Source organism: Lonchura striata, chromosome 7 (genome assembly GCF_050655825.1).
Source record: "Lonchura striata isolate lonStrDom1 chromosome 7, ASM5065582v1, whole genome shotgun sequence".
NCBI lineage: Eukaryota > Metazoa > Chordata > Aves > Passeriformes > Estrildidae > Lonchura > Lonchura striata.
In genome coordinates, this window is record NC_140709.1 from 21072421 (window position 1) to 21088142 (window position 15722).

The following is a 15722-nucleotide window of genomic DNA, read 5'->3' on the forward strand; positions in this document are numbered from 1 at the left end:
GTGTGGTCACATACATGAACAAATCTTTAAGAAATTAATTCTGCTTTGCTGTTGCATATCCTGTAAAGGCTTTTAGTGACTTCACTGTTTCAAGTGGCTTTAAAATGAGAAGTTTAATACTCACATTTTTAAAGTTTTATTTCTGTGGTGGCTTGCTTGCCTGGTCAAATTTATCCAGTGCAGCATGATGATCATGTTACAGGTAGTGGCTTATCAGTTATTTTAATGGGAGGTTTCCTAAATCCACTCTGTAATGAGATGTATTTTAGGGAAAGGAGCAGGTTCCCCACACTCAAAACCAATCGCCTCGCTGACTTCCTTCCCTGATTTTCTTCAGTAATTTCTCTAATGTGTCCAACCACTTTACTACAAAATAAATATTCAGAGATAAGGAGGGAGAGGGGGGAGAAGGGAGGAAAAAATAGGCCTCCCAGTGAGCTATTGATTTGAAATTTCAAACATTTTATTGATACAAGAAAAACCCAGACATAAGGAAGCAGTTTGATATTGCACAATATTTGAAAAAAAATGTGTGCATCTGTTTAGCACAATACACTGCATAATGACAGCAATCTTCCCTGTTTGTATCTATTCATCTGATTATACAGCATAACAATTCTTTTTGCTACACATTTATTTACTAAAGGATTTTTTTTAATGGATAATAAATTAGTAAATCAGATATCGTGCTTGGGAAAATATGTTAGTTGACTCCCTACATGCAAGATAGATGCAATTCATATTTTATGTGCTATTCAGTACATACAGAGATGAAGTTATGTGCTTCCCTTGTGGCAAAGACAAAGGAAGTTTTAAATCACTATTTAGTACTCTTTCATCTAGGCACATGTTATTTTGAAATGCTTCAGTTTTTAACACCGCAGTGCAGCACTGATGTAATGAAGAGCTTTGACTTACTTGAAGTATAACCCAGTGGCCTTCTTTTGATGCCTTTTCCACAGCTATTTCTGCTGCAGCTTCCTGTCCTTGACCCAGCGATACATTGTGAAGTTCTCCTGAGTCAATGGTAAATTTAAACTTGTTCCCTAAACAGAACAATATACTGTACTACTTTGAGCCAAATAATGAAGTGTTCAAACAAGCATGTGTTCTACACATAGTGTTAAAATTGCACCACATCACATGAGTCACCAGAGGGAAAAAAACCCCTCAAAAATGTAGTTTCAATCAATCAGCTGAGCTAGGATATTGTGCTGCTTTCTGGCTAGGTATTCTGTATTAGTAAAATGCTTCTGTGTCTGAAAAGCATCCCAGAGTGAAACAATTGATTCCTGCTGATGGCTTCCCTACATATTGCCTGTATGAATATTTCAATGCTTACTGAAGTGGATATGTTAGAAATTTATCTAAAGAAAAAAATATAAATTAATGTCTCACTGAAGGTGACATTACACACAGGCAATGAAAGGGGTTTAACAGAAGTCTTTATGCTGGCATTAGGAAGTAGTTGGTTCAGAGGAGGGTTAGCAAATTTTCAGTAGGGGCAAATCTGTTGCTCAAGTATAGTGTGTTATATATATATATATATGTATATATATACATATATATGTATATGTATATATGCAAGGTTGATGACTTGTGCAAACACAGAAGAACAAGCAGCTACCTCTGATTTCAGAAAGCAGCAAGTGTTCCCCAGGCAGCTGCCTGAGCCAAGCACTGAAACTTTTCCTCAGACACTGAGTGCTGGGTGTGTAATGCCATCGGTGTGTTAACATGGGACAGCACTCAGCAGTCATGGAAAGGCCTGGTTTATTTCTCCGGTTGTGGTAGAATTTCTAGGACCAGTAGTATTGCTAACTTAACTGGCAGAAAGTTCTTTTATTTCATGGTGTTATGTTTTCTCATTATTTTTAGTAATAGTATTTAGTCCAGACTGATCTAATAGTTCAGAATCTATAAAGGGGCCAGTCACTACTGGGGAATAGCCCTGCCTTCTTTGGAAGTTTTTGTGAACACTGGACACATTTAGTTCCAATTTACATTTGGGCTAAGTTCCCATAAATTAAGAATTACAGTTGACAGAACCTCATGAAAAACATCAAGGTCTAAGACCTGTCGGTGGGGCATAATATTTTCTCATGTCTTCTATTTGGTAGAGATCCAAATGCAGCACACATTGGGGTCACTCACAGTACAAAATCTGCCCTTCAAAGGGCTGAGACTGGTGATGCAAACTGACAGCACAAGTCATCCTGGACATTCTGCTACCTTACATTTGAGGAGAGAACTTCGCACTTTTCATGCCTTCAGAAATTTCTCCTTTCTGGACATTTCAAATCCATTTATGTTGCTTGTTCTATCCAGGAACCTTCAGTATCTCTCTTCAAGTAATGTAATTTATTTAACATTGTCCACAATTGAAAAAATAATATGTAGAGCCAGTACATTTGAGCACAAGCATGTGGATTTTTAAAATCAATGTAACTGAAGTTTTTTTTATTTTTAAAAATAAATATAATATAAATTAAAAAATATTTAAATGTAGGGTCATTATTGTAGACACACTTAACCCTCATTTCTCTTCATGGAGGTTTAAGGAGAAAGTCAGATTATTGAAATAGTGATCTAAGTTCAGAGTGTTCACATGAGTTTGTTATTCGGTAACTAAGAGCTTTAGAACAGAACAGCTGTGACATTAATAGAATTTATTTGTAATATTTATCAGTGTTTATTTTCTCAAAGCTTTGGGGTTTATTTGTGTCCAGTTTCTTCATTTAAAACATTTAACAATCTTTTCAAACTATGCGATAACAGCGTTTGAATATTGTAAGCTTAAATCATACACATCTAGAAACATTCCTTAGAGTATATGAATATGTTCACAGATGATGATTAAGTGTGTCAGTTTATAAGACCAGCTAAGCCGTCAACAAAGTATGGACAAAATTCTAAACATAAATACATTTTTTTCTGAAATTTCTGCCTTAACAAATTAATGTGGACTTTTGTGTGTAAGACTTTTAGTGTGTCAGCAAGGCTAGAAACACTGAATTGTGCTGGGAAAGAGTACAATACAACATTCCAAGGTCAGGTGAACTCAGATTTCTCTAGAAGAGGAACAATTTCTATTAAGAAATTGCCAGATCAAAGTTATATGGTGAAATGCTTAAAATTTTAAAAGTCTGTAAGAACCAGACCTAAATTTTCCACTGTTGAGAAAAACAACGAGAGCTCCACACCGTTATTTATTGTGTTCTACAAGGATGTGCTGGGTTCTGTTACTTGGCATTTAATCCAGAGGTGCATTCAGCTATGTATTAGTAGTGAGCACTGAGCCATTAGAGCAGCAAAAGATAGGACAGAAATAAACTGTTGGCTGCAATTGTCCCTTTGAAAAAGAACAGGAATTTTGAGAGGGGAGAGAAGGAGATTCCTTGGCCTCGGTGGAGTTTATTATTCTCTGGAAACAGGTAAACCAACCCTGGCTCAGGAAGATACTTTAGAATAGGAAGTGTTTTGCCTTTGAAATGTACCAGATTACATGTCATTTCAAATAGTGTTCGTGGCAAAGATACCCCTGGGACCACCTTACAAGAGCTTTATTTCTTGCTTGCAAATTAGTCAATTCAAAACACTTCTCCTCTCATCTCTGCCTTCAGCTCTTAATACCACACACGCCATTCGTAAAATAGCGGAGAAGAATGAAAAGACCCTGAATACAATGGTACAATTAAAAAAATAAAACAAAAGACTGTAAAAGCAAGAACAAGATGGGTTTCAACAGACAAGGGAAAAAATGAAATTTTGGTGCATTTTTGGAGGCATTTCAATAAACCCCTTTTCTTCAGTTTCAGCAGGGGCTCATTGAAACAGCTATGTTTTCCAGTGCAGGCAGACAGCCAATAGCATCTAAATTATTTTTAAGAAAGCACTTACAGCACTAAGCACTCACTACTACTAAATACATCTTAGAGGAGAAGGGTGGAGTTAGAAGAAAGGTCAACAAATGTATCAAGTTCTTTGTGTAATGCCTCACTGACATTTTCCAACTCCCTCAGCTGGCTTTTATTTTTTTATTTTTTATTTTTCAGAATCCTGGTAAAATGCAGTAAAGGATTTAAGGTTATCGTCTGTCTCTCTCTAACTTCTGACATCTCTTTATAACAAGAAAGAGTCACAGCAAACTGTAACAGGAGGGCAACACAATGAATTCTGGTAAGGCAGGAAAGGGGGGAGGTTCAACTTTGTTGCCCCTTTGCCCCTATTTCTTCCTCACAGAACAGAAGTGCCATCTGTTACTAGTCCTAACATGCATACATTTGATTTCCATTCAGTAACAACTAGCAGAGGAAAAAGATTATCAAGTGATCTAAAGCACTATCAGCATTAGCAGATCTTCCCATCCAGTGTTTTGTTTGTACCTCCAAAGATCTAGCAGATGAAATGGTTATGGGCAAGTGTCTTATTTGCCTAGAATTATTTTGTTTTCTTGTAAAGGACCATATGGTCAAGGTGTGGATTATGACCAGACTGGGGATATTTAGGTGCTTAGTTCAGAAAGAGATTTAGGAAAATCATACAAGAGAGTGATGTTTATATTCTCCAATCCAAACTCACTACAGTCTTTATTATTTGGTGTTGTCATACATCGTCATAATAATGGAAAATCAAATCATAGCATGTTGTGTGAGGGTAGACAGTATTAAAGTATAAGACTGTTTTAAAGCAATCTGTAAAAATGTTTCTTAGGCTTCAGTCAAATTTGTCACATTCACAAATAAAAATCCCAACACCATCAAAAACCTTCCAGCCCAGCACACGCAGTTTAAGATTGTGCTAGTTTTGACTGGGGTAGATTTTCTGGGTTAATTTTCTTCATAGCAGCTGGTATGGGGCTGTGTTCTGGATTTGTGCTGGAAAGAGTGTTGATAATTCAGAGATGTTTTAATTATTGCTGAGCAGTGCTCACACAAGAGTCAAGGCCTTTTCTGCTCCTCACACTGTTCCAACCGTGATGAGGCTGAGGGTGCACAAAAAGTTGAGAAGACAACAGCTGGGGCAGTTGACTCCAAGTGACCAGAGGAGATATTCCCTGCCACATGGCATCATGCTCTCTGTATAAACTAGAGATGGAAGTCAGCTGGGGACTGCAGCTCAAGGACTGACTGGGCATTGGTTTGGTGATGGTGAGCAATTGTTTTTCATTAGCATCACTTTTTCTTGGGTATAATTTCTCTCTTTTTTGGTATTATTATGGATCCCAAAGCTATGCCCAGTTTTGCCTGATATCTTACTGTTGAAAGAAATGGGGTGCAGCAGCAGATCGCTGCGAAGGAAGGGTGTCTACAGTGTGCTGTTTGCAAAGCAGGATAACGATTAAACAATTGGTGCAGTGGGATTTCTCTGTCAGAGCCCTTCAGGTATTTCACTGCTCTTTCCTCTTGCTGTCTATACTTGATTATTTTAGCAGTCTCTCATTTCTTCAACTTCACATTTTTCCCCCTTTGCTCTTGCTGCCTGTACACCTTGTTACTTAAAACACTTCTATGACCACAAATTGGCTGCACTGTCAGATGCCAGCATTCTTCTGGAAGGCTGGGGAATGACCTCAAATGTGGGAAATGCATGGCCAATGCTGTTATAATGTAAATAAACATGTAAAATGGTTCAAGAGGAAAAAGCCAAGAAAATTATTAGCAAGTAGCTTGTGCTTTAGACTAGCTTAATTTGCTCAAGTCAAATCTGAAGCTGATCTGTCTGGCAAACCTACTGATGCCTACATTGTCAAAATACATGAGACAACATTTCATTTCTCCAAATTTCCATTAATTTCATTGCCTTATTTTCTTTCTTTTCCTCCTACATGGGGATGACATTTTTGAAGTGTACTTTTAAGAGCATAATTTGATCAAATGATCCAAGGGAACTCCCTATAGATATCCATGATTTAATGCTAAATGTGCTCTAAAGGTTAGCATGCCTGACAATGGCAATTGGTTTAACACCAGTTAATTTTTAAATAATAATAGAGTGTGTTTTTTCTGAGCAGAACTGTAACTTGCTTACACAACTCAGAGAGAAAGGCAGGGCCCTGCCATGCATGGTGGTGAGCATTCTGAGCATCCCAGCCTTGACCAGAGCAGGTCTTTGTCACCTTGCTGAAGTCAGTCATTGCACATGTCCTTGTGCAAGATGCTTGTAGCTGACTTCCAGATAACCTTGAGGATACTGGGCAAAAATTCACTGGTTGGCTGATTTATGTTTCAGTATAGTAGATATTCAGTGCTCTGAAAACAAGTAGGGTCAGCATCTGAATCTGAATTTATCTTCTCTTTCTCTTCTCCACTTGGAATTTTATTTTCCAGCTCAGAACACATGCACTAGAAACCAAAGAAATCTCTTCTATCAGGTTAATATTTTCATCCTAGTCCCTGTTCATATCCATGTAGGCTTTGGGCTCCTCTGCTCTGTACCCATTTGACACTCTTTTCAAAGGGAAGAAGGAAACTCTTGGTATGGGTGCAGAGCTTGTAAAAGATCTGTGCCGAATAAGAGCGAGAACGCAGCTGCACAAGACTCAGCATACTTCTCACAGACAAAATGCAGTGAAGGAAAAGATGACACTTTAAGCTAAATGAGAGATCATTATACAACACTCTTTCCATTCAGCTCATTCTAGGGGGAATATATACATGTGGCAGCAGCACTCGGAACATGAAGAGCTAATTTGGAAGTTGATGCATTTCCCAGTGTTTGAGATGAAGATGGAAAGTAGAGAGTGAGAAAATTGGCTGTCCCTACAGAGGTGCCCCCCAGCCACAATAATATTTGTGAAACCATTGTACTTTTCTATCCTTAACAAGAAAGAAGCCTAGACTGGTTCAGAGCAAATGCAGTTTGTAGGAAGCATTTCAGACTGATGTTCTTCCCTGATGAGGGAGTTTTCCAGGGGCCTAGCAGAGCCAGCTGGCAGCATGAACAGCTCAAGCTACAGCAAGGAGACCCAATCAGAACTACACAAACTTGTCCACATTCCCTTGTGCTGTGCTGAGTTGGAAAGGCATGCAAGGGAAACCTGAAAACCTTAAAGCAAAGGACTGCTCTGTGGGCTGCTTGGGCACACATACAGGTGTACATACACAGAGTGGTAAATGGGAGCTCGTGCAGGGTTTGTGCTGTACTGGGAGAGCTAACTGGGCTGTGAAAATAAGCTTTACCCTTTCAAACAGACCAAGGTAAATGACAGTTGAGAGTGTTGCACAGGCAGTTGGGTTCTTTACACTCAGCCTCATGTTCTCAGAGGGTTTTGCTCACTGCACTGCCTTGTGAAATCAGCAGTAAAAGCCTGTGACCAGAGGGAAAGTGGTAAGCCAGTGGTAGCACTAGATTAAAACAGCAGCTTGCGAACAAACTGACCTCTTCCTGAGTGGTAACCTTGAGTGAGAGCTAATTCAGCAGACTGATTTTATTCAGCTTGTCCATGAGAAAATAGAGCACAGCAGCATTGACTGCAACTGGCCAAAAGTGCTTGTGAGCTTCAGGGATCTTTATAGTGCTTGTTTCAGCTTCCAGGTTCTTAAAGATGTTGGTGATGTTATGATGTGCTATTACACTCTAAGGTTTCTGTTTGGCAAAAATGTACTGTTAAACTAAAACAAATCTAGTAAAGAGTACCTCACAGCTGGACAATTGCTATCACAGCCAAACCAAGTTAAAATCTATCCAGGCCCAGAAAAAGCCAGAGCATTGCCGAGTCCCTACACTGTCACCTCAATACAAATACTGTTGCTTTTTACCAATAATGGTAAAATCATATTTATTGGGCTATAAAGTCACTTTGAATAGTCTGTGAAATGCAGAGCAAGGATTTGCAAATCCTGCTATGACTGCAGAGTCATGACTGAGCAGCAAATCTTGGAAACATTCACACTTCCCTAACTTCTCTTGAATTAGAGTAATTCAAAGTTTGATTGACTTGTAATTCTTCATTGCCATCAGGAGGCCAGCTAACAAAAAGTATTTGATTTTCATTGCCAATATAATTTTCCCAATCAGCAGGAATACTGTGATTATTAAAGTGAGAGCTATAGTTTGTAGTGCTAAGTTAAAAATTCTTGTAGCTGCAGGAGACCATAGTGTAACCTGATAAAGGTTTAGGATAATTAAGAAACATACTTGAATCTAAGACACATCAGACATACAGACACACAGACAGGCACTTGCAAGCAGGTTTTACATGAGGTAGTTCAAAACAATTTCTGAAGTTGGATCTCTACACAAACACAACTAGATCTCATATATATGATTTGAGATTTATTAGAAACAGAATGAAAGATGTCATAGTCACACCTATTTACCTTTTGAGCTAAGTAATCAACTGAAGACTGGAAACTAATATCTTCACATCTGTATTAAATATTTCAATGCTATTTGTCAGCATTCTTCTGAAAAGACTCAATATTCCATTTTCTTTGGCAGACTGTGTTCACAGATGTACACCTTTAGTAACAGAAGCACTTGTTATACATTTCCAAAATTATCCTGATCAGTTTCCTACAAACAAGAACTTTTCCATCAATTTGATACATGACTGTGTATTTTACATATATGCAGTTTTCGTGTACAAAATTTAAGAAGCTTTAAAATACCTCCCATACAATTGTACATAAATGGTACATTTATTTTGAAAATGTGAGTTTTTGATGGCAAAAAAAATACTCTGTTGATCTATCTTTTCTTTTATGTTTTAAAAGAACTCGGAGTTTTAGCTGTACTTGTAACTATATATATATATTTTAATGTTACAAGAACAGATATTAATGTCTAGGTGATCTTTTAAATGTGATTACTCTCCAAAAGAGGACATACAGACCTTGTCATCTGGAGATGAGGGAGTCACAGCCTTCTGGGGATCCTCTGCCAATGTTTCACCACCCTCATGGTAAATGATTTTCCCTAATCCCTGGTCAGAATTTCTCTTGGTCTGACTTCTGCAGGTTGCCTCTTTTCTGTCCATGTGCTCATCTAAGCCTGTCTCTGTCTTCTTTGTAGCCTCTTGTGAAGTATTTGCAGACAGCAGTAGATCGCCCTGCTCTCTTGGCCTTTTCAAAACTGAAGAACCACCGTGCCCTCAGCCTCTCCTTCACAGGTTTCCTGCTATAGCTTCCACTGGAGTAAGTTAATATCTTTCTTGTACTGTAGGAGATGCAGTAATTAAATTTCAATTTTTCATTTATAGCATCTATTTTCTGTTCATACACTTATTGATAGGGTAACACTCTTAACATCTTCTACAGCTGTACCTTCTTTTTGAGTTTTGTCCTGTTTGGTGTAGTTGGATGGGTTTCTACTTCAGCTGTCAATTTTGTTCTCTGAAATCCAAATTTCTCCTTGCACTGCCAGTTCTTTAGTTAAATCCCTTGCCACTAACTAGTCAACACATGTTTCAGCATGTTACAGGCTGTCCAGGTAAAAGCATCCCCCCCATCCCCCCCAACCCTTTATTTCTTTCTGTCTTCTCTTTTCTATTTGCAAAATCTTGTTCTACTTCCTGGATATCTCTGCATGAAGCTGGAACCCAAGGGTGTGGTTCCCTCCAACACCCTGCCTGCAGACCAGTGAAGTTTAGGACAGAGAACACCTAGATGAAAGGATCCAGGATTTTAGAATGATAAGAGTAGAAAAGCTCCTCTGAGTTTGACTGTAAAATTTCTGACAGCACTTGGCTCTGCTGCTATATGGAGTGCGTCTGAGTTTCACCTGCAAGGCACTCAGAACAGAGCATGTTCAGGACTTAGCAGGAATTATTTTCCCTTTTGAAGGATCAAGCTCTTGAAGAACCCCCACTGTTAGAAATATGACCTCTCCAGGTACTTAAAATAACTTAATTAGCATTATAAACATTAGAAAGAACAAGATGATTCTAGCAAAGGTAATAGAGCTGTAATTGCAGGTGTTGCAGAATTTAGTACAAAAGATGGGTGTTCCTAATATTTGTTATATAGTGTTTTAAAACGCTATATAAAGAAGGGAAGCAAGTAAGCTATAAGGTAGTGGGTTTTTTCCCCTCCATGTTTTTGTGAACTAAGATTAGAGGGAACACATAACAAACATCTTGCTATTAAATTTGCCCATGACAAATAGTGCAGCTGCATGTAGTGTGCAGGAACATCTGTAGAATCATGACACATGCAGAATTCCCCCTCACTGAGAGCGTGACACTATACTGAAAACAATCCAGTTGTTGAAGCAATATAAATATATTTTCTATAATCTTTCTCCACCTTCTCCTCCCCCTTGTCTTTTGAATCATGTTAACTACAGGATTCTGTCACTTCTTCCCAGCATCAGTAAAAAAGTATAAAAGTGACAAAGCATTTCAGAATTATGCTCTTCTTTCATTAGCAGCTAGGATGCAGACATTTCATATCTGAAGAAATAAAAAAATGAAAGAATAACCAGTGGCAGAAATGCACTAGAAAGACACCAGAGCTTACTCCAAATGGAACTTGACATGGTTTGAAGATGCAATTTAACTCTTGAGAAATCAAAGGGTGATTTTCTGTGTCAGCATCTCATGTGGTTGTTCAGTTCAAAGTGAGCTGTCAGATTGCTGCCAGTCTTTACTTCACCTATGTAAGTGATGGCACAAAGTACTGTGATACATGATATCACAAAGTGCTATAGAAAAATATGTCTCAAATCTACAGATTTTCAAAGTAAAGGGAATCTCCTTTCCTAGAATTTTGTAAGTTCCCACAGTTTATTGTCCAAATGCAGGGACAGTAGAACTTGGTAGATGACTCTTTATGCTCCACATGGTCAGAAAGAAGGACTGTGTCTTTTTCAAAATCCTTGAAGGCTTTTCCCAAAAATTATTTTAACAAAATATTTGCTTCCTTCTTCTAAATATTCTATTGTTTGCTTTCTGAAATAGTTGTTTGGCAATCTTTAGATTTTAGAAGTAAGAAATTTTATAATTGCAGTGCAAACACTGACTTTTGTAATGTCTGAGGTTGTCTAAATTTAGCCTGTGTGATGATAACACCATGAGAAGGCAAACGCATGCTATAAACACCTGGATCATCATTGACTTTGAAACATCATTTCTTTGAAACATCTTACTTTCAGTCACTAGGACAGCTCAGAACTGATAACTATGCAAAGCTCCAAGATAATTTCCAAATTTTTTATGCAGACTGCAAAGCAAGCATGAAGCTACAAGAGCCAGTTGTCTTGGTTATAATTTTCACCTCCTTGCCCACTAAATTCCTGCAACCCAACTGCAAAAACACTACCCTTATGACATATTCCCATAAGGATTTTATAGATAGGATACATTTTTAGTTTACTTGCTGATACTCTTCAGTCAAGTCTTTTGAACTCTTGTTTCGTGCATCGCCTGAAAAAACCTTGTTTTCCTATTTCAGAGAAACATACTGTCCATAAATGGGAAGGTTTTTAAAGCACTCTGATGACTGGAAAGATACACAAGTATAACTGATATCCCCTGATGACATTTGCTTACTTGTAAGGGTATATTTATCTCTTAATTAAATTAGATATGAGTCCTGTTTAATAATACAATGACTTTTGACATCCATTTCCTGGTTTGTGTGTCCAGTGACTGCTTTCACAAGATACACAGTCATGTGCATGAGCACAGCAAAAAGGAGCAGCATGCATCCTGCAGGTCTGGAAAATATTTTTCAGTATCCACAACTTTCTCATGGAGAGGTGCACATCCAGTAGCCAGATGTCACTGCAGTCAGCTGTGGCCACTCCAAGCTGGAAATGAGTGTCTGAGCATCCTGCTCACTAATTCACTGCAGTACCTGTGTTCTAGCTGTTCTCTTGTGTCAGTGCTTCAGCAGCTCCTTGTAGTCCTGGGCTCCAGTTAATAATATAAACAGTGACACAATTTTCAACAAGTTAGCAGCATAAGGAGTTGTGGAAAAATGTACCAGGGAAAGCTTCTTTTATATGATATGTAAAATGGAGCACTAGAATTCCCCTCTTGCAGACTTTAAATAAATTAAAGAGTTTTGTGGTAATTAAAAAAAAAAATATTTTCCTCAGGATGGAAATGCAGTGATTCTTGGAGGGAAAACATGCACATGGGTATATTTACCATGGATAAATGAATTGAAAAATAAAGATTATGAAATAAATATAGTTAGTTTGGTTTAGACCAAAAGGAGCCAAATTCAGCCTCAAAATGATTAATATTACAGCTGATCTGATTCTTTAAGTTGTTTTTCTTTGCTTGTACGTTTGCTGCTTTGTCTTGTTTACAGCTTCTCAGCCAGAAGAATAAATATCCCATACCAAATTATTGTCAGAAGCCAAAAAAAGTATCCATAATCCAACCTAATGCACTGTCAACTTTAAAGTAATTTTTCTGCTTTATGAGTTCTGGCTGAAGTGGTAAGTTTGCAAATCCACAAATTAAACCATAGGAAATAAAGTAGATACATACATTCATTTAAATATTCTGTTTTCCTACTTCATTGTAAGCATAGATTTTATTAATTAAAACTTCAGTCACTAGGAAGAAAAGAAGGAAACAAAATTATGGATTGTATTCTTTACAATGGTACACATCTGTGTTATGACTCCAGAGCCATCTCTTGGGCTACAGAGAAGTTTTTCAAGATTTATAATAGGAGAAATTAATTTAGACTGTGTATTCCTGTGAGCACTGTGAGGAGCACATGTGTATGTTTGTGAATTAGGCTGAGCCTATTGAGGCCTGCAAAAGGCACTCTGTGCTGTGAGGTCTCCTGCATTTGCAGGTGCTCTGGGGCTCTGCAGGTGTGCATACACTCATGAAATGTCCTCAGTTTCCAAACTGACCTCACACATCTCGAATAACAGTGAAGCTGATTCAAGTTTTTTAGCTGTAAGAGACACCTTAGAGAGCAGGTGTGGAAGCCTTCCTTGGAGAATCACTGAAAATCTGGTAAAACCTGTGTCCCCGAGTGCAGGAACAGCAGTCTGGCAGCAAGTGTGAGCACAGCCTTGTTTGTGCTCTTCTGCACACTGAGGGTAAATCATGCAGAATTCCGTGTCCCAGGACTCAGTTTATCACCACAGAAGGAGAAGAGCCCCAGTGTGTGTTCCAGCTCAGAGCTGCCACCAGCAGCTACTGAATAGCACCACGTTCTGAATCTCAACACACCATGAAAATCCTCCTTTAATCAAATGCTCCCGGGGGAGCAAGAAATTCAAGATGCACTTCCAGGCTGGGCTAGTGCACACCATCAGGTCAATACTGGGCACAAAGAGCTTTCTGCTTGTCAGTGCAGTGGAGGGGGGGTCAGGGGACATTCGTAGGAAGCCAAACCAACAGGCAGCACATGAGGTAACATGACAACATGAGGGCAGCAAGAAAGAAGAGGCAGAGGTACAGGACTGAGTGAAGCACTGTGGTGACTGGATTAGAAAGCATTTTGCTTCTCAGCTTGAGCTGTTTAATTAAGGAATTTCATAGTAATTTTGACTAAGCTTAACAAGTAACAAATTCAGTGCTCTGGCTCAGTAAATTCTTTCTTGCAGTCTAAAAAAGCTGCAGATCTCAGAGCTGAAGGAATTCAGTGCCTTAACAGCACTTTCTCTCCAGCCTGCACTGTAGGCAAGTGCTGTCCTGTGGCAACCTTTTTGGGGTCAAGTGATTTAGAGAGCTTAGACAAGGCTGGGGTTCAGGATCCCTATATTCAGAGGATGTGAGGAAATATTTTCTGACATTTGCTAGAGGGGCAGGGGAGGGAAGGGAGGACTCAGCTCTAGGAAAGATAGTAGGTACAGCTAAACTAGAAGGAGGGGAAGGACTCAAGAATATAATGAGGAGGTGGGGGAAATGACACTGGAATAAAAGGGTGAGGATATGAGATACACACTCATCCTGGCCTTCCTCTGTTCAAAGCACTCCCTCCAAGGGTGGGTATGAGACTTGAATAGAGGGGATGGATGTCAAAATATTTCCATAAGGAATATAGTGCAATAAATCAGAGAAAAAGGGCAGAATGGAGGCAAGGAGCAAATGGTAGGAGAATTATTTTAGTTCTAAGTGAATGATTATGTCTCTTGAGTGATTACACATCAGGATGGTGGTGTGTTGGGGAAGATTGTTCAGCTAGATAGGAAGGAGTACTCAAATTGCAGTCATTGAACTGTAGTTCATGCAAGGGTGCAAATAAGATAAGAAAAATAGACAAGTAAAAATCCAGCTGGAGTCAAAGTGTTTTGGGCACTGCAAACCTTGTGAGTTAATGTAACTATCATAGAGGTGCAGGAAGCTACTTTGAATACTTCTAGAACATAATCAGAGAGAGACCTGATGAAGAAAATAACAGACTATTAAAAATACTCTGAACATAACTTGCAAGTACTGGGTTAACTACAAGATTAATAATTTCTTCCAAGTTTCTGCCAGAACAGGACCACCAGGAAGAAATACCTGCAGTATGACACACACCTATAGAGTCATCCCAGTACAGGGCTGGTGAAAAACAAGAGATACAATGCCAGTATACAGTATCCCATTCATTATACTACAATGAATGGAAAGAAGGAAAGACCTTGAGCAGAGTTGTTATGGTTACTGGGGCATTAACACCTTGGGCAATATCAGGCATTCAGAAGAAAGAGAGTTGCCATGTTTCCTTCATAACTCTGCATCAGTTTTACTCTCACTAGCACTTGTCCCTTTTTGATTCAAATAGATAATTTATATATTGAAACAGATGTGACTCTTGCCTAGTTTTTCCCCAGTGCTGAGGCTTGATCTTATGGCAATGATGACTGTAAACATAAGACCAAGGACTTTTAATGTGGCCATATTATTGCCAGGCACTGCTGTCACTTTTCTATTTAGCAACTGTTGTAGCATCCACCACTCACTGACTGGATCAAGACCTTTTGTTACCTGGAATAATAAAGGTTAAGTTTTAAATTTCTACTTACAGAAGCTGGTATGTCTCAGAATTTGCTCATTTGTCTTTTCGTAAAAAAAAAAAAAAAGCAGCATCACTGGGAAAAATGTATTTTTCCTCACTTCACCCAAAATTCAAGAGATAAAAAACGATGGGGATTCCTGCTCTGAACCCAACAGTCCTTCTTTGGCCTCCAGGAGGTTACTGGGAACTTAGTAGTGGGGAAGTTCTGAACTCATCTTTGCTCCTTATGGAGCAAAGTCAGCAAGTACTGTGGGAACCATTGCCAGTTATTCTTTCAGATGTTTAAAATTACAGTTATATTGCTTTATTTATATACTTGTGCTTTATCTCCAGGTGTTTTATGAGAAATTGGAGCTGCATATCACAGTACCTTTTTTCCATGAGTTAAGGGAGACTGTTCTAACACTTCCAGCTTCTGCTGTCCAGGTATCTTCTGCTGAAGTAATCCTTTGTTATCATGGAGGGTCAGTCACACATTGCTGGTCAGATTATGTGCTGCCTGTTATGTCCACAAGTACATGGGAATATAGCAAGGAAAAGAGAATAACAAAGATTTAGTGGTTTGCTGTCCCTGACAGTCAGTGTATTAAGCTGGAAGAAATGCAAGACCCCCAAGTTATTTTCCTCAGCAGTCCAGCGTTCAGGGAGACCCAGAGCATAGGGACAGTTGCTGCCACTGCACACCATTCCCCCCTTCCCCAGACTGGCTTTCTGGCCAAAGTTAATGATTCATAAGATTCTGCACTGATTTCACTGTGAGCTTCCACATTTGCATAAGTAAAAGCTTCTGCAGCTTCTGTA

General features: G+C 38.8%; 2 protein-coding genes across 9 annotated transcripts in view; one reads left to right on the forward strand and one right to left on the reverse strand.

Moving 5' to 3' along the window:
* Positions 1–15722, forward strand: part of LOC110482887 (uncharacterized) — a 33422-nt gene that overhangs the window by 14326 nt on the left and 3374 nt on the right. For 4 of the 8 annotated variants that reach the window (XR_002467473.4, XR_014956719.1, XR_014956720.1 and 1 more), the window contains 5 exons: positions 963–1027; positions 4056–4179; positions 8824–8905; positions 9016–9137; positions 15255–15347. Coding sequence is in view for 3 of the 8 variants with exons in the window: in XM_085585081.1 (XP_085441207.1) it covers positions 8851–8905; positions 9016–9137; positions 15255–15347 (270 nt within the window). In the remaining 5 variants the exon portion in view is untranslated. Of the gene's footprint in view, positions 1–962; positions 1028–4055; positions 4180–8791; positions 9138–15254; positions 15348–15722 lie in introns of all 8 variants that reach the window. The other 4 variants (XM_085585080.1, XR_014956717.1, XM_085585082.1 and 1 more) reach the window with 4 other exon arrangements.
* The window catches only part of SP3 (Sp3 transcription factor), a 206263-nt gene continuing 198801 nt past the window's right edge, over positions 8261–15722 (reverse strand). Inside the window, exons 27-28 of the transcript XR_014956716.1 lie at positions 15292–15420; positions 8261–9159 (exon numbers count right to left, since the gene is read on the reverse strand). The gene's annotated coding sequence lies outside the window, so the exon portion shown is untranslated. The remainder of the gene's footprint in view (positions 9160–15291; positions 15421–15722) is intronic.